The following is a 21,087-nucleotide window of genomic DNA, read 5'->3' on the forward strand; positions in this document are numbered from 1 at the left end:
AAAATAAGTAATAACTGATTATTTTTTTTAGACCGAAGGTAACGGTTTCAGGAGAAAAAAACGCTCGTCTGATTTGTATAACGGACGATAACTCTGTAGAAGAGCCCATTGAAGATCAAAATCATTGCAAGACGAGCGCCGATACCAAAACGATTGCAAAAACCTCGTCAGAAACTCAAACTGAAGTAAAAGCAGCGCATCGGAAGGTATGTGAGGTGCCCATATCAGTGAATTTTTATCAATCTTGTCGAACTATTTGCTTATTCTTCTTTTCTATAATTCAAATCAGTAATTTCGTAACTAACTCCAACTTAGGTTTCCAAAGCTACTCAAAAAGGTAGGCAATCTCCCAAAGTAAAAATCAGCCGATTGAAGAAAAAACAGCGGTTATTGAAGCCATTAGACAAAGCAACGGCAGTGCACGCAATCCAATACAAATTAGATTTTTACCGGTTCTGCAAGGATAATTCGATGTATAAAAGATCCACCACCTGTCAACCGTGGGCGTTAATGAACAGGTGAGTAAAGCTCGGTTCTCATGTATCCGGAATTATAAAGGAGCGCGGGGTGCGGAATGAATGCTTTTTACGCACGGAAAACTCCTTGTCGTTCACATGTGACGAGTGACACAGGCGATTTTGTCCTTTCAAACTGTGTTTCTAGCAGTTCAAATTTTGACACTGTTTTTCTAACTGACTATTCTCGATTTTTTTGTGTTTTTTTAGACTATTGGATAGGAAATTTAATGAGGATTCCAAAAATGTGCTTAAAACTGTCATTTTCACACCACAAATGGGTTTTACAGGCGATTTTGTCCTTGACTGTCCATTCAAACTGTGTTTCTGTTAGTTCAAACTTTGACACTTTTTTCTCTCTGACTGTACTCAATTTGGTAGTGTTTTTTTAGGTTAGTAGATAGGAAATTTAATGAGGATTCCAAAAATGTACTTAAAATTGTCATTTTCTCATTCCAATTAGGTTTTACAGGCGATTTTGTCCTTGACTGTCCTTTCAAACTGTGTTTCTAGCAGTTCAAATTTTGACACTGTTTTTCTAACTGACTATACTCGATTTTTTAGTGTTTTTTTAGACTATTGGATAGGAATATTAATAAGAATTCTAAAAATGTGCTTAAAACTGTCATTTTCACACCACAAATGGGTTTTACAGGCGATTTTGTCCTTGACTGTCCTTTCAAACTGTGTTTCTGTTAGTTCAAACTTTGACACGGTTTTTCTCTCTGACTGTACTCAATTTGGTAGTGTTTTTTTTTAGGTTAGTGGATAGGAAATTTAATGAGGATTCTAAAAATGTGCTTAAAACTGTAATTTTCTCATTCCAAGTGGGTTTTACAGGCGATTTTTGTCCTTGACTGTCCTTTCAAACTGTGTTTCTAACAATTCAAACTTTGACACCATTTTTCACCATGACTGTACCGATATGTTTTTTGTTTTTTTTGGCTATTGAATAGGAAATTTAATGAGGATTCCAAAAATGTACTTAAATCAAACATTTTCTCACTAGAAGTGGGTTTTACCAGCGATTTTGTCCCTGACTGTTTTTCCGAACTGTGTTTCTTTTAGTTCAAAATTTGACACTGCTTTTCTCCTAGACTGTACCACATTTTATACAGTTTTTCCAAGTAACTGAATAGGAAATTTAACGAGGATTCCAAAAATGTGCTTAAAACTGTCATTTTCTCATTCCAAGTGAGTTTTACAGGCGATTTTGTCTCTGACTGTCCTTTCAAACTGTGTTTCTGGCAGTTCAAACTTTGACACTGTTTTTCTAACTGACTATACTCGATTTTTTAGTGTTTTTTTAGGTTAGTGGATAGGAAACTTAATGAGGATTCCAAAAATGTGGATAAAACTGTCACTTTCTCACTCCGAGTGAGTTTAACAGACGATTTTGTCGCTGACTGTCTTTTCAAACTGTGTTTCTGCCAGTTCAAACTTTGGCAGCACTTCTCCCTGACTGTACCGAATTTTGTGATTTTTTTTTAGGTTATTGGATAAGAAATTTAATGAGGATTGCAAAAATGTGCTTAAAACTGTCATTTTCTCACTCCAAGTGAGTTTAACAGACGATTTTGTCGCTGACTGTCTTTTCAAACTGTGTTTCTGCCAGTTCAAACTTTGACAGCGCTTTTCTCTCTGACTGTACCGAATACCTATTGTTTTCATTCGATTGGCAATCTGAAGCCAAGCCTTCTTCAAGGCATTATTATCCTTGTGTTGAGAGTGCTTAGAATCCCACAAAATGGGGTAATTTTGGACAAAATCAATTAGCGTAGTGTTAAAATCGTTTTCGTTCATCTCCACGGACATATTTGCTTTGCTGTTTCTGTTTTATTTTCTGTTTCTGTCATGATTACGACGTTTACGCGCGGAAAATATCAAAATATGCAATCCGGTCCGGATAGACAGACAGAACGCTGATTGGCTGAACGATTTTCCGCTGTCCGCATTCCGCGAATGTTCCGGATTCATGTGAACCAAGCTTAATGCGGTTACCTTTTGTTATTTACTTAATTTTTGAGTGGTTGTCCTTTGTACATTTTCCAAGTGTGTTTCGATCTTAATTTGAGAGAGTATCTGGCCTTGCATTATCATTGTGAAAAACATATTTTCTGCGCTTTCATTGAGTTTATTTTTAGGATATCTGAAGAGCTACTTAATGAGAGCTTATTGGGCGTGGCGCGAGAAATCGAAGTAAACGACATAGTGGAGAAATTATTTAAAGAGGAATTGCAGCTTTAGTTTTGTCTCAAAATAAAAATGCGTACTTTACACGTAGTTTTTATATCATGTCATATTAGTACACACTGTACTAAAAAAAAAGCTGTCATCACCTTGTTAATACTAATGACAATAATTAACTTAACGTAAAACTTAGGTACTTACTACTGTACGTACACAATATAGAAAATAAAAAAAAGAACATACTCAAGACGACACCATTCACGCTCACTTCTATTTAGTGATTTTTATAAAGTCTTAAAAAGGTGGTTGCCTATTTTCCTGTCATGGACAACAACGACAACCTTAGGGAACAAATTTAGCATATCGGCGACCAGAGATCAGGGGGGTAGGTAACGTTCAAAACTTCGTGGCAAGCGGCGAATGCTGCCATTCTTTTTGCGGCTTTCTTAGTTGAACCTGAAAGTAAAAATAGTTAAGTTTTTATAACAATTTAAAATAAAAAATTTACCGGAACCAGTAAAACGTTTATCACCAACAGTGACTTGGAAAGTAAAGATTACATTTGGGGGCGAGCCACTTTTTCCTACTTCTTCCCAAACGCATCCAGGCAACATCTGGTTCATAAGCATCAATGGATTCATTGTGTGAGGATTATCTGGCATTTTCTTCGCCTTCTTTGGTTCCTTGGGAGTTGCCTGAGCATTGGCGACCGCCTCCTGCCCCTATACAAGTAATAGTTGTAAATTTATTTCAACAAATGGCAACACAACATACTGTGATTTTGTTGATCAAAGACGGATCTTCACCCCACGCTGAAAACAGCTTAAACACCGCGAAAGAGGCGATATGAGACCATGGCATAACGCTGGAATCCTGGTCGCCTGATTGAGAATCAACTTCCATTTTGTCTTCATCTTCCGGCTCCTTCTTGACAAATTGTTTGGTTTTAATCAAGTGCTTCAAAGCAGTTTCGGCTGCAGAATTTTTGGCCGCGCTCTTTGTCCGTCCTAAAACAAATACCTGCTTGTATCGTCCGATTTATTACTTATTTTGTGAAAATGTGCGCTCCAATACTATGGTCCAGTTCAAAAAGGAACAGCACCGACTCTCTGGAGCGCTATTAAAACCGAGTTTGATTCCCATCGACCAGAACGGTACAACAAGAAAGACTCAGTTAAAATATTAATTTTCCACAGGTGTAACGCTAAGCAAATCATTGACAGATTATGCTCTGCTGACTCCATGTGGATATGTGCGAGCGGAGTTTCAAAAAACATTTAAAAAAAAGCGACTAAACAATAGAAAACATAATATGCAGAGAGATTTCTTTTTAGAGGAAATAAATTATTTCAAACTAAGGTCTTTTGTGATAAAAATATTAAATATTGTTCCTAACTTTTCTGTAATTATACAAACAGCAAAAAATTGCTATTTAACAAGAAGGAACAGCCGGCATAATTCCTTTTTTAATCATCAAAACCGAGATATCAGTCAATTGTTTCTTTGCAAACAGTATTTTGCACACTTATACCATATTAAATGATAAGTACAGACAACTAGAGCAATGTAATTAAAGTGGCACCCAAAAAGGAAGCCGTTTACGCTTCCTAATGTATTTCGGCCGTTTCAGTTGTAGGTAAACTCTAAGAGATGGCGCTAATAGAGCTCGTTATTGCAGACATAGTTGCCAACTTTTGCAGTATTTCCTATAATCCGCTTTCTTTTGCTATCCCATCTGAACTGCGTAAGAAAGCTTGATTTTTTCAAATAAATTTGAGTTAAATTACTCGTATTTTGACAACTAAACAAGATTCAAGAATTTCTGGTTTGAGGTGTCGATAATAAAGATGCTATTTATTTTAAAAGTCACAGGAATCTTTTTTAACGTCAAAACAGAATCCTGAAGGTCACGTGATTATTTTAAGATTAAAAATGGAATTTATAATGTCACTTGACAGTTTTAAATGTCATTTGAAGGATCACGTAATCGTTTTTCAGTTTAAACTGATATTTTTAAAGACACGTGACCCTCTTTACAGTGCAAATGACCACGTGACAATTTTCAATTATTTTAACGTCAAAACGAAATCCTAAAAGTCACGTGACTGTTTTAGATATCAAAGTATTATTTGAAGAGTCACCTGACACGTTATAAGGAACGTGCAAATTGTCACGTGACGATTTTCAAAAATAAAATATATTTTTAAAGGTCACACGTGACTCTTTTTACAGTTCATAAAGTTGCATAACGATTTTCAATAATCAAACATTTTTTTATGTCACGTGACTCTTTTTTTAATGTCAAACCGAAATCCTGAAGGTCACGTGACTGTAAATAGCAAAATAACTTTTAAATGGTCACGTGACAGTTTTTCAGTTTGAACTGACAGTTTTTAAATTATGTGACTCCTTTTAAGGTGCAAATGGTCACGTGACGATTTTCAATACTCAAATTTAACTTTTTTTAACCCACGTGACTCTTTTTTAACTTCAAAACAGAATCCTGAAGGTCACGTGACCATTTTTTAGTTTTAAACTGATTCACGTATCAATTTGTAAGATTAAAATGTAATTTTTAACGTCACGTGACAGTTTTCATGTTTACACTAGTTTTTTTTCAAAATGCTTCACTTTTTTAACGTCAAAACAGATCCTGAAGGTCACGCGACTCTTTTAAGATTAAAAATAGAATTTATTATGTCACATGACAGTTTCAAATGTCATTTGAAAGATCACATAATCGTTTTTCAGTTTAAACTGATATTTTTAAAGACACCTGACCCTCTTTACAGCGCAAATGGCCACGTGACAATTTTCAATTATTTTAACGTCAAAACGAAATCCTAAAGGTCATGTGACTGTTTTAGATGTCAAAGTAGTATTTGAAGAGTCACCTGACTCCTTATAATGTGCAAATGGTCACGTAACGATTTTCATAAATAAAATATATTTTTAAAGGTCACACGTGACTCTTTTTACAGTTTATAAAGTCGCATAACGATTTTCAGTAATCAAACACTTTTTTAAGTCACGTGACTCTTTTTTTCGTGTCAAACCGAAATCCTGAAGGTCACGTGACGGTAAATAACAAAATAACATTTAAAAGGTCACGTGACAGTTTTTCAGTTTGAACTAACATTTTTTAAATTATGCGACTCCTTTTAACACGTTAACCGCCACAATATAAGCAAAAAAAATGGGTCCTCCGGGTCAATTTTTCATTTTTGTATTTTCTATCATTTACTGCTAAGTATAATCTAATTACAAATTGTCAATTTCAGAAATGTAATCTTACTGTCATTTTGACATGTGATTTGTTTTTGTTTTGTTTTTGTGTCCACGTGACTCTTTTTCAACTTCAAAACGGATCCTAAAGGTCACGTGACTCTTTTAAGATTAAAAATTGATTTTATAATGTCACATGACAGTTTTGAATGTCAAAATATTATTTAAAGGATCTCATGCTCATTTTTCAGTTTAAACTAAAAAAAACACAATATTTAAAGAAAACACACACGAAATCTGTTATTTTTTGCCTAAAAACAAAACGAAAAATGTGATTTGTCAACTAGACAACGCCGCATTAAAACTGACGTTTTCCAACAGTCAAAAGATTTTGAATTGCTGCGTCTGGCTTTAAAATTACCGGAATATGCGTTTGGTGGTGCCATCTCACGCTGCTTACTTAAATTAATTTCCAATTTCATTTCCACCGTTTGTCTATACTTATCATTTACATACTATTTTAACAAAAGAAACGCAAAGCCTCTACGTACAAAAATAGGAAAAAAGTGAATATAGACACTTACCAGTTCCAGCAAATTCTTGTCCTTCACACAAAACTACACCTCTAAACTGGTTCTGATCCACCTTCACTGGCAACTCTTCCACTGTGTAAGTGCAGCCCTTTATCAGCTCATTCAGTATCATGACGGCATTCTTGGGCTGCAGCATTTTGCTTAAACGCATATTGCGTCTGCGGTTCCTTTCAGCTTTGTTGACTTTACCTGCAAATCAAAAAAAGCAAATAAACGAAAACCAAAAAATAAAGAGATTTTTTTTTTGAAAAGTAGGAAATCTCAGATTTTATGTTTTCATTAAGTAGACTGTTATTCACACGGCGTTCTACTAAGAGAACGCTTCAAATTTGCGCAGTGTTTGGTCATCATTGACAATGTGCTAATTTTCATTAAAAATAATAGTCAGAAAAGCCAAACAGGTCGATAGACTGTTTTGGAAGTAAAAGAATGTTTATAACACATCATTCAATAAGTCCCGGGACTAACCCACAGGTGGCACTACAAATCGCATTTTTATATTTTTCCCTTGAAGTACCATCTTTCAAACGACAGCTGTCAAATCCTGAGCTCATTCCCTCCGATATTTTGTTTGTGAGAATTTTTTAAAGTGAACAACTTTTGAGTTTTTTTAAAACATGGAAAAAAGTGATTTTTGTGTGCTGATTAAACACTGTTCCCTGATGGGAAAAAACACCGTCCAAACAGAACAATGGCTTGAAAAATGTTCTCCATCGAAAACAACGACTTGTAGGTGGTTTGCTGATTTTAAACGCGGTCGTACAGACACAAATGACGCTGAACGGTCTGGACGCCCAAATTCGGCTGTTGTTCCAGAAAACATCAAAAAAATCCACAAAATGATATTGTCTGATCGTAAACTGAAAGTGAGTGAGATAGCTGAGGCCTCAAAGATATCAGATGGTAGTGTGTTAACAATTTTGCATGAACATTTGGGTATGCGAAAGCTGCTTTCGAAATGGGTGCCGCGAGTGCTCACTATTGACCAAAAACAACAACGAATTGATGATTCAGAGCGCTGTTTAACCGTAATAAAAGGGATTTTTTGCGTCGATATGTGACCATGGACGAAATCTGGATCCACCACTACACACCTGAATCAAAACGGCAATCATCTGAGTGGACTGGACCCGGCGAAAGCCGTGCAAAGCGACCAAAAACGCAACAATCGGCTGGCAAGGTTATGGCCTCTGTATTCTGGGATACACGCGGTATATTGTTCATTGACTATTTGGAAAAGGGAAAAACAATCAACAGCGACTATTATTGTGCATTATTGGACCGATTGAAGGATGAAATCGCACTAAAACGGCCCCATATGAAGAAGACTTCTCTTTCATCAAGACAATGCACCGTGTCACAAGTCCATAAAAACGAAGGTCAAATTCAACGAATTGGGTTTCGAATTGCTTCCCCACCCACCGTACAGTCCAGACCTGGCCCCCAGCGACTACTGGCTGTTTTCAGACCTCAAAAAAATGCTCCAGGGAAAGAAATATCAATCAAATGAGGAAGTCATCGCTGAAACTGTAGCGTATTTTGAGGCCAAGGAAAAATCGTTCTATAAACATGGTATAGAAAAGTTGGAATGATTGTATCACTCTAGAAGGGAACTATATTGATGAATAAAGACGAATTTCATGAAAAATAATTGTTTTTCTTACTTGGTCCCGGGACTTATTGAATGAAGTGTTAATGTACACAGTGATTGGTAAAGCAACTGAATAGAGCACACTTCAAAATGAATTTGCACTCATCATGAATCGAGAAAAGGGCATGCGACAATGACGTAATTTGACACAAATATTTATTGATTTCTGATAATGTCAACTTGCATAGGGACAAGGCAAATTAAAAACAATGAATAACGAACAACAGAAGCAACACACACACACATGCTAGTCAAATATGATGACAGGATTTTAATACTTAACAACTACAATCAAACAAATCTTAATGTTTGCTAATAACGCATGATCGACAATAATGTTGCTTTATCACTTAGAAACCATATAATTTTCTGTGGATACATTGCACTGCTACAACTCACCTCCTTTGGTCTTCCATAAAGCTTTTCTCTGTTCTAAAGTCATTTCAGAAACAGGGACGGAAGGATTGACTGACTGAACGGCAGGCGCAGGCGTTGTCGCAACTGTGACAGGTTTTGCTTCCTGCTTTGCAGGTTGAGGAACAACACGCGGCGTTGCAATCTATAATAATAGTAAAAATACAAATTAAAATCATTCTTTTTGGAGTATTCTTGTGGCTTACCTGTTGTGTGTTGGCTGCTGACTGTACATTTTGCTGATGTCCTTGTTGCGCCTAATTTAAAAAGCGATTTTCATTACAATTTTGTATATTAATATTATTATGTAACTAGAATTTCCACTAACAATGTATGATCTGACAGTACAGTCTATAATCCTGATTGATCACAGACCTATTCTTTGGATCATATTTTCTCTACCACAGGTTGTAAAACTTAACTTCAACTTTACAGAAGAAAAGTACTGCTCCATGTGGTATGATACTTTCTACCAAATTAGGTAATCAATTCTAACCTTAATATTTCCTACTAACCTGACTTCTGAAGGTAATTCCAGATTGTTGCTGCTGTTGAGCCTGTTGCGCTCTGGTTTGCTGAGCAGGTTTTTGTGGGGTATTCAGCTATACGAGCAGGGTTAATGTAATTAAATATTAAACCCTTACACGGCATGGGGCACCCATATAGGTGCATCTTTAACTGAGAAAAGCTGATAGTCCAGACACGTGTGTCCTAACTATCAAGCTCAAAATCATGCAGTTAAAGATATCAACATCATTTTCATATCTTGACCCTAAATTGTTCAGCTAACAAAACTGATCCTCTTAAGATAAACTGCCATTAGTGAGTTTACTCAAGTGAATCAATGTTATTAGTGACCGCCCACTGTCCCTTTAAACTACTAAAGCAAAGTAGAATGAAAGAAAGACAGCAAAAATAAATACAAAATATGTGATCAAGATATATCCACCCTTCAAACAGAAATGATCAACTCTTTATATAAAAACCAGCCTGGGTATATGATTGAGAGTGATTTTCAATAAAGACCAATCAATTTTGTTTGAACCTAAAAAACTTGGTGCCTATATATGTGCCACTACCATAGCTCTTTTTATGGTTCCATAGCACCTAGATGTTAAAAAAATAGGTTACATTTTAGACATTTTTAAAAAGTATTTTTAAGGAAGGAGTCTGATCAATATCAGGTATATCTGAACAAAATAAAGCTAATGATTATTATTTAGTCTATCCTTCTGCACTTTGACAAACCACACATTTTGTTTCTAAAATGTTACATGTAAGTATAGGACAAGTATGAAAATTTCAAAATTATTTATAGGAAATCAATGGTTTAAGAAAGATATGGACCTACCATTAGTTTATATAGGTTTTAATATAAGTAGCATGCTTTCTGCTTCCAGACATGTTGCACCTTGCATGCTACTTTGGTGTGAAAGACAGACACAAAAGTGCCCATTTTCCGGTGCGCTGACAAAAACGTATTATTTCTTGCATAAAAACCATTTTTTTAAGTCTGGTGTCTTGTGAAATACACTATTTCCAGACTCTACCCAATATCGACCGTCCTCCTTTTAGAGACAACGCCCAATTACAGGTAAATCGACTCTTACCTGTCCCCCGGAAACAAAATTGTTGGTAACCGCAGGTCTGCGTTGTCCTACTGCCGACGAATTAGGTCCAGCTTGAGGAGTATCTACCAAAATAGTGTACTTTTACAAGTTTGAAAAATTGTAACTTTTTAAAGGATGACGCCATGAAGGCCGCCATTATCTACACTCTACACGGCTTTGTCAAAACCCAAATCCAAAACGTTATCAATTACCTACTAAAATAACAACAAAACTTACTTCTTCTCGTGTTGTACATGGTAGGAAAGTAAAATTTCCTAATTAAACAATTTTAAATCGCAAAAACGATATATTTTGGAGCTGTGGACACAGCGTGCATGCAAACCCAATTTAAAATGGCCGCTTGTCTTGTCCACATGCCTTGTCCACTTGGAGAGCCAGCGAACGACAATTTGCAAAGTTGCCAAGTCTCATCATACCACCCATGTTTTGAAGCAGTCTATGTTATGTTTTGAAATGTGACTTAACAATATGATTAATAAAAATAAGTAGTTTTCACCAATATCATCGAATAATCTAATATAGAAGTGTGTTTACGTCACACTATACTGCAGCTATAAAAGGAATATGTTGAAGAGAAATGGAATTTAAATTTGATTTAAAATGGTAGGAACTTAGCGGATATGGCAACGCCGCGGTACGAATACGAATTGAGTATTGACACTTTACAGTCAACCGTCAAACGTCAACAACAATGTCCTCCTCTCCAAAACCTAACCTCACACTGCGTTTAATTTAAAATTAGAATTAGCCACTTTTGAAAAATAAAAAAAATGTTGACATACTTATTATTAATCTATTAAACAGATTTTTGATGCTGAAAATGCCTTTGCAACCTTTTAAAGAATGTGGTACGCCGCTATTATCAGGTTTCTTAGACGGCGCATTATCTTAGGCTTGATTTTAACGTTATCGCTCTGCTACTGTATCGTCAGCTACCTGGGAAAAGTGGGTTTCAAATTCACTTTGATCAGGTGTGTGGCTTTACAATTTTTGCTAATTTTCAGTCAGAATTCTTGGATAGCGACGACGTGGTCCCAGTTAAGAGAACTCAACCTTTTATTTGGAGAACTTTACAGCAACACAATGCCACTAATGATATAGATGACACTTGCAGAAATTCGGTACAGGGAAAAGTTCTTATTGTGGATGATAGAGGTACTGTACAGCACTAAATCAAGCCAGCCCTAAGTGGTGTGGGTTTCAGGTTATGTGTGTCCGAGGAGTGAGATTTTAAGTAGTGGTTGTTGCAACAGGGAAGTACAAAATGTTTTCCAATACACTTGTGAGACATGCAATGTCAATCAGTGCTGCAGTATCTATGAGTATTGCATCTCATGTTGCTTGCATCCAGACAAGGTTTGTGTGTCCCACTTTAGTAATAATGTGACTAAAAGTTAAGTGAATTGTAGAAAGATGTGTTGGAAACAATACTAAAAAAAGCCACTGAACAAAATAATGTGCTGTATGCCTCTGTTTCTGATCACTTTGAGCTTTGCCTGGCCAAATGCAGAACTAATTCACAAAGTGTTCAGCATGAAAACTCTTATAAAGATCCCAAGGCAAAGCATTGTTATGGTGAAACTGCACCCACAACAAATACTATAGAAGTGTAGTTTTTTCTTAGTTTAGGGATTTTAGAATTTTTTCAATGGACTAACAAAAACATTCCATTTTCTTTGTACAGGTTATAGGGAAATGTGCATATCATACTGTTCAGAATTGTATAATAAATAATAAACATAAATACTAAAGATGTAGTAGAGGATTGGTTCACTTTAACTTCTAGTGTTATAAAATGCTTAGCATTCAAAATTTTTATATTACTTATTCAATGTATGACATATGAAAATGATGTGGGTACCATTTAACTTTTCCCTTCCAACAAACTCTAATTTTTAACTCAAAATGTTTTGATCTCTCTACCAGTTACAATAACTTTCCATTTAGATATTGAGGCTAAAATAAATGAAGTTGTTACTCAATACTGTTTTCAATTTTTCCCACTGCTTATAATAATTATCTGATATAAGAAGCAGGTTAAGAAAGAAGAATTCTTATAGTGTATGTATACATTTTTCCAAAAGTTACTCTACTAATGTACTAAAATATATTTATTAAATTTTTTAGTATGGGAACTCTAATGACTGGTTATAATAAACAGTTCATAAGTTCAATATCTTTTTCAAAGTTTGCTTTTGAATTGACACAGCAAACAATAAAACCAGGCATCTACTCAAAATATACAAAATTTTTCAGTTTCAAGTTACCAAATGTAAACTTTTCCTCAGTTAGGTAACCATTTATAATAAATATTTGTTTTATGAAAAATCCCACTTCTTAAATCTTCTCCACTTTGTGCTCTCCTTTTTCAATACCATAGTGATATTCTTCTCCTTTTCTATATGCCCAGGACATCCGTTGACTGGTGAATCCTACCCCCACCTCCCCGTTTTTGCTCAATGTTATTGCCCCTAAAAATAATTATCTTAAACTCATTTACTATTTCTTTGGCAACATATTGTCTACTACCCGCGGTGTTATTCAGTCTAGCTGTCATTTTTTGCATAATTTGATTGGTGGCGTCGTGGGCGCTTAATTTTCCATACTCCATGGCCTTAACGATCGCATGGGCTAAACAGTATTTGGATATGGTCTCGCCGTGTCCAGTGGTGGAAACTGCCGCAATATTGTCATCCGCGTATGTTCCACTGCCAATTTGCGAAGTGTCGCTAACCCTTCCTACCATTTTCCCGTTAATTCCTCCAGTTGACGTGGCTGCTGCCAAGTTACCATCACGATCGATGGCAACAGCCCCCACTGTGCCAACCTCACCAGGATTCTATCAAAAATTGTATTAAATCACGCATACCATTTCTGATAATGTAGGTAATCTTACTATTTCAACTTCAGTGCTGTGTTCCCCATGTTTTTTGAATTTCTCCAACGCTAATTTCGCGTAGGGAGACACTAAACTGCCTGGAGGTAGTCTGGGGACTCCTTGTTCAGTGGCAAATTTATTGGCGCCAGCCCCAGCTAGGAGCACATGAGGAGTCTTCTCCATAACGAGGCGAGCCAAGCTATAAAAACTTATTACTTAGAACCTCCAAAATACATCCTCAGGTGCAACATACCTAATAGGGTTGGCAATATCTTTAACAACGGTAACAGCGCCAGCTCTAAGATCAGCACCGGACATAATACTAGCATCCATTTCTACTTCTCCTTCAATGTTCAACACCGAACCATAGCCAGCATTAAACGCTTCATCTCCTTCCATGACTCTTATGGCAGCTTCCACAGCCTCCAAGGCGCTACCCCCTTCTTGTAATACTTTGTAACCCGCTTCTACTGATTTACGGTTTCCGGACAATTTACCCGCAACACGAGAATCGGGGACGTTACCGGCGCCCCCATGCACGAGTATTATCGGTTCCATTATGGGAGTGCTAGAGACAAACTTATTTATCTGAACCCAAGTCAACCAAAACTGACACTTTTACTAGTCTGTCCTATCAAACTATGCTTTAATTTATTTCCCTGTCTTATCTTTGATTTTTACTGTTGTGTTTTAAGTTATGAGGTCAAATAAAGATTGATAGGATTTGGGCGTTGTTTGATATTTAAACTAGAGTTGGTAATTGCATGTCTGGGATTTGTTATCATGGCTGTATAAAGTATCTTTATCAAAGTGATTATATAGAAATAAATTTAAATTATTTGAACAGGCTACAAATGATGTTTAAATAGCCTAGATTTGCTTTTGTATACTTGAAAAAAAAATGTTTTTAAATATTTTACTATAAATACCTTAAATTTAATTGATTTTATCAATGATTGCCAGAATTTTGTCACTTTAACAGTTTAACTGTCAAGTAGCCCAAAACAGGAACTAACTCCAGGGTAATATGAATAAAAATCCCTGTTCTTTACAGAGGGTATCCACATTTCATATGAAAATATAGTAGAGTTTCCCTTCTTAAAAACTCTTTCTTATCACTGCATTTGGTTTTCTTGGCAAATATGTATTTTTAGTCTAAATAAATATAACCAGTGAAAATGCAAAACTAGGTCAAATAAGTGATAACGTTTTGGCATTCTTTAATATTTGATATAGAGTCATCCTACCCATTCGCAGAATTACTAGAGATATTATCTGAAATGTTTATTATGAATATAGCACACAAAAGCAAAATATTATGTAATGTGTGTTAAACTTGTCAAAAACATACAAAATGTTTGCTATGACAAAAAAATAGTAAACTAAAAAGGAACAAGGACAATAAAAGTTGTGTAACACAAAATTCTGCTTGTGAAGAAAGAAACAATGCTATACAAGTGATTTACACCAAAGGAACCTGATCTTTCATTCCCAAAAAAAGCTTATACCACAACTAACAAAATAAAATTTAAGATTATAAGTTACAGATCTTTTCTTGATGAGTATAATGTTGATATGAAGGTACAAATTTAAAATGTTAAGTTTTTGACTGTTTTGAATTTAACTTTTTAAATATTCCAATAATTGCCAGGGGTAAGTCTGAGAAGGGAAAACTGGTCTCTGTAGTATGTTATTATTTAACAGTTTCGTAAAATTGTTACAAGATATAACATACTATTTCAAACTGAATGATTAAATGAGAATAATGAAAATGTAGTATAAACTGTAAATGGATATAAGAAAATATGAGTATGTCTTATTTTAAAACCTTACATTTTCATTCAGCCGTTGAGCTAATTCAAGCACAAGAAGATTCCAACACGTAAACCAAACAAAAATTACTGAAATTACAAAAAAAATACAATTTTGAAATTTCCGCCTACATCAATGTTATTTTTAGGTTCTTGAGAAACATGCCTGACACATGAACTAAAGTAATATTCCAGGCACGTATTGGGAAATATACTTTCATATACTGGACATATATTTGAGAATATACCTCTGTCTGGAAGTAACTGCCAGGCATATTCCAGGTATACAACATTATAATGTTGTAAAACATTTACCACACTCTACGTTACTAGAAAATTATTGCTAATGACCCAATTTTATGTTGGCATAAGATTGGTACACAGCAGATGTGACATATCACTTTGACAGTTCACGAGCAAACAGATTAGCGAAAGTGAGGTCACAATGACGTAATTTGACAAATTACGTGTCATTGTGACGTCACATAAAGTATGTCGGTACAAACGACCGAATTATTTCATTCAGACGTTTATCTGTTTATTAGTCACGTTCAAAACATTTAAGCGTCTATTATACATTATTGTTACGTCATCTGCCTTTTGTATGATTCTCCTCATACAGGTGTGGTAAATCCAAAAGCGACCATAGGAAAACCGTGTAACGGACAGAGAAACGTAGGTAATTGCATGCGCGGGAGAAAGACAGAAAACGAAAAAAATATCAAGTAGGCCATATTTTTAGCGCGCTGTTGCCAAACGCCGTAAGTAAGTTTGTCGAGGGTATTGAATACTTACGCAACAGCGCGCTAAAAATACGGCCTACTTGATATTTTTTTCGTTTTTTGTCTTTCTCCCGCGCATGCAATTACCTACGTTTCTCTGTCCGTTACACGGTTTTCTTATGGTCGCTTTTGGATTTACCACACCTGTATAATCGCTGTTATGTGATGTTTAGTAATTACCAGATTGCTTATAAACATCCAAATTTGAATCTAATTTTATTTCTGGTAACACAATAATGTGAAAATCTTATAATCATGACGTAAATAAATTACGATACTATCGACAGTAGAACTATATTAACTGAATACCAAACGGGTTGGAATAATCGTTTCCTGTGCATAATTGACCCTGATTTTAATTGGCGCAAAGAACTTGCTGAAGACGTTTGTGCACTTTAAAGCGTTTTAAGAAGAAGAACTAATTGATTTGTGCAAGTCATTATGATATCATGCACCTTCACTTATCTGCTTAAAAAAAAATAGAGAGGCAAATTGCGGAAGTTTTTTTCCATAAATGTTGTCCAAAAAATTTGAATCAAACGTAGTGTAATTGGGATTGTTCAAGTTTATATAAGCGCTTTCGGGCGTATCGATGAAGGACGCGTTGTATAACTTTAAGGTTGGAGGTGAACCCACCAGTTACCATTAAGTTTTTTTTGAAAAAAACCCCATCCTTAATTCCGCGCTGTCATTGTATAATAAAAAAAAACGTTTTATTTATTATACTACCACTTGGATTTATAATATTTTTATTAGGAAAAAGTTATTGCTGGGTGACAATCCCAGCGGTGGGAGACTATTCAAATGGGTCAACTCGTTCTGGGTGCTCCTTTACCATTTTCTTGAGATTCTCACAGTCGGTCGGGTTTTTGGTATAAAATTGAACGGACTGCGAGGATGCGTATTTGGTTTTAGTTAACGGAATTAATTTAAATAATGACGGAATCGGACGATCGAAAAAACGAAGCCAAACAATTGGTGGAAGTAGTGTACAAACCCACCGTCACCAAAACTTCCATTAATGGAAGCAGGGACTCGGTACTTAAACCTACCAATGGTGCGAGGGAGACTGCCTGTTGGTTTTTACACTGGGCTGCCATAACCGGTAAGCATTTTACTATGACGTTTAAGTTTTAAGTTGATAAATGTTTAATTGAACACCCTGTATATTTTCTGATGGGCTGATAGATCTTCGTATAAGGAGAGTTCAGTTTTTGAGATATTTTGAAGAAAAATAAATCGTTCAATTTTACGATGGCACTTCTCTACATCTTATGGCAATATGAGTTTTTTACTCTGAACTCTGATGTTTGTATCTCTAAATCATCAATAGCAGGTTATCCAATCTTTTCTCATTGTATCAATAAATTGAATGACTTTTAGTCGAAATTCCGTGCAATCTTGCCCCCAACTTACCCTAAAAACACAGACAAACGATATCTTATAAATCAACAGATTTGAGATAGCACACAAATCAAAAGGTACCTAACAGTATTACATTTTTATGACTAATCAAATTTTGAACACACCTCATTTGGTGGGTTTTTAGCGTTCAATTAGGGGCCTGTTTTTAATTAAGAAATTAAAATGTTAATTGTTTTTATTACGTTTTTTTTTTGCCGGAACACAAATATCAAAGTAACACATGTTTTAAATCTGCCTTTTTCAATATATTTTTTTGAATCGCTTGCTGTAGAAACTTTTGATTGATTTTTGGTAGTCACCGTCATAATGGAATGATAAAAATCCAAATTTTAGACGCAATTGAATAAATACACCGCCCATGACTAAATCTTAATTTATCTTAAAAAATTAAAATAAAAACTAAGTCACTTTCGACGAATTAAAAAAATGTGAAAAAATGACCTTCGACTTGATTTGTTGATCTTAAACAATCTGCTCTATTAAAACAACAACAACGTAGTTGCAGATCTACATAAATCAGATTTAAATGGAATTCAAAGAATAAATACAATCATGTAATAGTTATCGGTTATTACAACTGATCTAGGTGGGAAAAAGCTTGACAATGCCGCAAATAATTTCAAATGTCTGGTGAAACTGCACTTGAATTCCAAAATAACTCGATTAATAACAAGTGTCGGGAAACATATCGAAAAGTGATTCTAGAAATTGAAGTTTCAAGAATCCCGTTACAGGTTCTTTCTAATTATAGTCGTTTTCGAGATATTGAACACCAAAAATTCGAATTTTCAATATTCTAAGGCTGTACTAGTCAAATGGTTGAATATAAAGTATTTTATGCACTTTAGGGATTAAAAGTGCTCTTTTCCCTCATTTGAGAGATAAAAGAGACACTTTTAATCCCGCAGCCGTTGTCTCATATTCTGAAATTGATCTTTCTATGGTTGATGATGATGCCATATCACCATCGGAGAAGACATTGGTGAATATTTGATCGGCAACATTCTTCTTTTGATACAATGAATTTTCAACATAACCTTCAGCAACAGAACTGCTTTTCCAGCCATCAGGTCTTTTCAACACATCTATGGTTGATCCAGAGTCGGCAAGTAAAGAAGCTGATGATCTGCGAAAACAATGCCCAGTATATAGGTTTGCGTTTGGTAGTCTCAAGTAGCCAGCAATTCTCCTTGGTAGCTGTCCAAATGTATTTTTTCCTATGGGCTGAGTCATGCATTTCCCATTTTTGTAAAACACAAAAAATCGTTTTCGCCAGACGTTTTTATCACAAACAAGCGATCCTTTCCTGATTTTGTACCCCGTAGATTTACCAGAAAAAAGCTTTTATGATCCGAGACATCGTTGCAGTCTAACTGGCAGAGCTCCTTTTCTCGACATGCTCCAGCGACTCCCATAATCAGCACCACCTGCAACAAAATTGTCTCCTGTCAGTACATTTTGTAGTTTTGTAGACAAAAATGGTGTTATTTTTAGTAGTACTATCAGGAAAATATTCCAAAGTAAAGAAAATAATCTTACCTTTTGGGCTAGATATTGTTCATCTGGAGCATTTTCAAGAAAATCTCTTATATGGTCGAAATCCAATGTCTTGGACTTCTTCGGCTTATAATGGTCATTCTGTTTCTTTAGAAATGCTTGGAGTTTACTGTATTTGCTGATGTCGACGTTTGCTTCAGATATTATCGTGGCTTTGATCATGGAATATTGGCTCCATAGAGAAGATGCCTTGAGCTTCTTAGACTTCTGTAGGAAGTAAGCCAGGAGCACCTTTTCATCCGTAAAATTCTCTGCATTCTGTTCAATGCACCATTTTTAGTAAACAAGAAACTGTTTTTTTTAAGGCTCGCGAGATTTTTCTGGAAGAAGGCTAGCGATGGCCTCTTGGGCGGCCTCTTCAATGTTCATTTTCAAAAAATACGATTTTTCTGGACTCACCGTTTGCAACACTTCCAGGGCACAATAAATTTTAAGTGAATCCACCATGCCAACAACAATCAATAACAACTACCAGTAATACGAGAGTACCGTTGTAACCACTGTTAGTTTTGTAATTTTTTTTATTTTTAGTTTCTCGCATTCTAAAGTGCATTAAATAGTATATAAACCTATAATATACTATTCCTATCTTACTTTTTAAAAACCTACAATATATGAATTTTAGCTGATGTCCCACTTTTTGCCTCTGGTATGGCAATGTCCTGGACGTCACCCATCATGCCCAAACTGCACGGAGAAGAAAACCCATTCGATCATATTGTCAGTACGACAGAGGAAGCCTGGATTGCGGCTTTCACTCCCCTGGGCTCGGCTATTGGCCCTTTGGCAGCGGGATACTGTGCCGATAAGCTGGGCCGTAAAAAGGCCCTTTTGTTCTTGGCCCTACCCATGATAGCTGGATTCCTAATTTTGGCAAGTGCCAAACAGGTTGCACTATACTACTTTGCCAGGTTGGTGGCCGCGATTTTCCATCCATTCGGTTTGATGATAATAGTTTTGTTACAGATTCTTGTTGGGTTTAGGAGCAGGCAGCGCTTTTGCAGTGGTGCCAATGTACTTGGGGGAAATTAGTCAAGCTCACAACCGAGGCAAATTTGGCAGCGCTATGGGGGTGTTGATAACCCTGGGGATTATTTACCCTTTTTCCATAGGGCCACATCTCAGCATCCTTATTTACAGCCTATCTTGCGCCGTGCCCCTTATCGTGTTTATCATAGTATTTGCTGTGTTTATGCCGGAGTCTCCCTACTATTTGGTGACCGTGGGTAATATAGAAGGAGCTGACCAATCCCTAAGAAAACTGCGACGTCACGGAACTGACATCAGCACGGAATTGACCGAAATAAAACAGAGCGTAGATCAAGAACGTCAAAACACTGTTGGTGTCAAAGACTTGTTTACGTCAGCTTCAGGACGTAAAGCGATCTATATTTCGTTCGGTCTTGTGGCTTTGCAACAATTTGCTGGCATCAGCCCTTTGCTGTCCTTTTTGAAAACTATTTACGAAGCGGCCGGGAGCACCATCCCTGCCAATATCTGCACCATCATCACCGGAAGTATACAAGTATTGTCCAACACCGCCTGCATCTTCATGGTCGAACGGATGGGCAGAAAGATGTTGTTGCAAATCTCCTGTATTTTCAGCTTCCTATCCATGACAGTATTGGGCATTTACTTTTGTTTGAAAAGCCAGGGTTTTGACGTGGAACCGGTATTTTGGCTGCCAATCACCTGTCTGATTGTCTACATGCTGGTATTCAGTTTCGGACTGGGACCACTACCGTGGACCGTAATGGGAGAGATATTTCCCTCCAACGTCAAGGGAATCGCTTCTGCAATGACTTCGACAACTTCTTTTGTAACTTCCTGTTTGGTCACGTTTTTATTTCCTATTTTGTCAGAGATTTTAGGCATGGCCGGTGGATTTTGGCTGTTTGCTTTCTTTTGTTTTATTGGGTACTTTTTCGTACACTTTGTTCTATTTGAAACGAAAGGCAAATCTCTCGGGGAGATTCAAAGATATCTCCAAACCAAAAATAATCGATAATTATTGTCTTTGGTCTTTCCAAACAATCAGAGTTTAGGTTATAACCAATATATTGAATGACACTTTAATTAGAAATAAGTAATATACTAAAATAATTTTGTATCTATATTAGTACAGTATATTAAGATTAACAGAATATATACTATAAAGATAAAAGTAAAATTTGATTTTTAGTATACATACCTATATTGATGTTATAATGTGTATACTATAGGTATACAAACAGTGACAGTTCAGTACTATTTACGTCAAAATTATTAAATTTAAGTTGAAGAACCTAATTTTAAAGGTCTTTTAAGTTTATTTTCCCCGAAAAGTTGGGTAAGTTCTAAGTTGACACTAAAGTTGGGCTTAAGGACAACTTAAGCCGCATTTGGTTTCACGTTCCATGAACAGCAAAGCGTATT

At 35.9% G+C, this 21,087-nt stretch overlaps 5 protein-coding genes across 6 annotated transcripts in view; 3 read left to right on the forward strand and 2 right to left on the reverse strand.

Moving 5' to 3' along the window:
• The window catches only part of LOC145734385 (uncharacterized), a 30,191-nt gene extending 27,399 nt beyond the window's left edge, over positions 1–2,792 (forward strand). For both annotated transcript variants that reach the window (XM_081987807.1, XM_081987718.1), the window contains exons 9-11: positions 32–206; positions 316–518; positions 2,660–2,792. In XM_081987807.1, coding sequence (XP_081843933.1) covers positions 32–206; positions 316–518; positions 2,660–2,762 — 481 coding nt within the window. In that variant the 3' untranslated portion in view covers positions 2,763–2,792. The remainder of the gene's footprint in view (positions 1–31; positions 207–315; positions 519–2,659) is intronic.
• On the reverse strand, positions 2,789–10,595 carry LOC145735170 (double-stranded RNA-specific editase Adar-like). Its single transcript, XM_081988991.1, has 9 exons — positions 10,436–10,595; positions 10,199–10,281; positions 9,104–9,190; positions 8,795–8,845; positions 8,574–8,733; positions 6,515–6,712; positions 3,480–3,712; positions 3,214–3,427; positions 2,789–3,161 (listed from the first exon to the last, which is right to left on the reverse strand). Exons 1-9 carry the CDS (start codon positions 10,452–10,454, stop codon positions 3,061–3,063), a joined length of 1,146 nt encoding a protein of 381 aa, XP_081845117.1. The 5' UTR covers positions 10,455–10,595; the 3' UTR covers positions 2,789–3,060.
• Positions 10,596–10,900: 305 nt separating this feature from the next.
• On the forward strand, positions 10,901–12,201 carry LOC145736184 (SREBP regulating gene protein). The gene is made up of 4 exons (XM_081990497.1): positions 10,901–11,164; positions 11,224–11,374; positions 11,424–11,575; positions 11,629–12,201. Exons 1-4 carry the CDS (start codon positions 11,063–11,065, stop codon positions 11,830–11,832), a joined length of 609 nt encoding a protein of 202 aa, XP_081846623.1. The 5' UTR covers positions 10,901–11,062; the 3' UTR covers positions 11,833–12,201.
• Positions 12,202–12,314: 113 nt separating this feature from the next.
• LOC145735242 (isoaspartyl peptidase/L-asparaginase) lies at positions 12,315–15,063 on the reverse strand. Its single transcript, XM_081989105.1, has 5 exons — positions 14,931–15,063; positions 13,351–13,665; positions 13,116–13,296; positions 12,749–13,058; positions 12,315–12,690 (listed from the first exon to the last, which is right to left on the reverse strand). The coding sequence occupies exons 1-5, from the start codon at positions 14,936–14,938 to the stop codon at positions 12,557–12,559; spliced, it is 948 nt and encodes a 315-aa protein (XP_081845231.1). The 5' UTR covers positions 14,939–15,063; the 3' UTR covers positions 12,315–12,556.
• Positions 15,064–16,451: 1,388 nt separating this feature from the next.
• LOC145734795 (trehalose transporter 1-like protein) lies at positions 16,452–20,842 on the forward strand. Its single transcript, XM_081988461.1, has 3 exons — positions 16,452–16,795; positions 19,298–19,583; positions 19,639–20,842. Exons 1-3 carry the CDS (start codon positions 16,627–16,629, stop codon positions 20,678–20,680), a joined length of 1,497 nt encoding a protein of 498 aa, XP_081844587.1. The 5' UTR covers positions 16,452–16,626; the 3' UTR covers positions 20,681–20,842.
• The last annotated feature ends 245 nt before the right edge of the window (positions 20,843–21,087 follow it).

This window comes from Ips typographus, linkage group LG1 (genome assembly GCF_016097725.1).
Source record: "Ips typographus isolate SLU linkage group LG1, UJ_Ityp_2.0, whole genome shotgun sequence".
Classification (NCBI taxonomy): domain Eukaryota; kingdom Metazoa; phylum Arthropoda; class Insecta; order Coleoptera; family Curculionidae; genus Ips; species Ips typographus.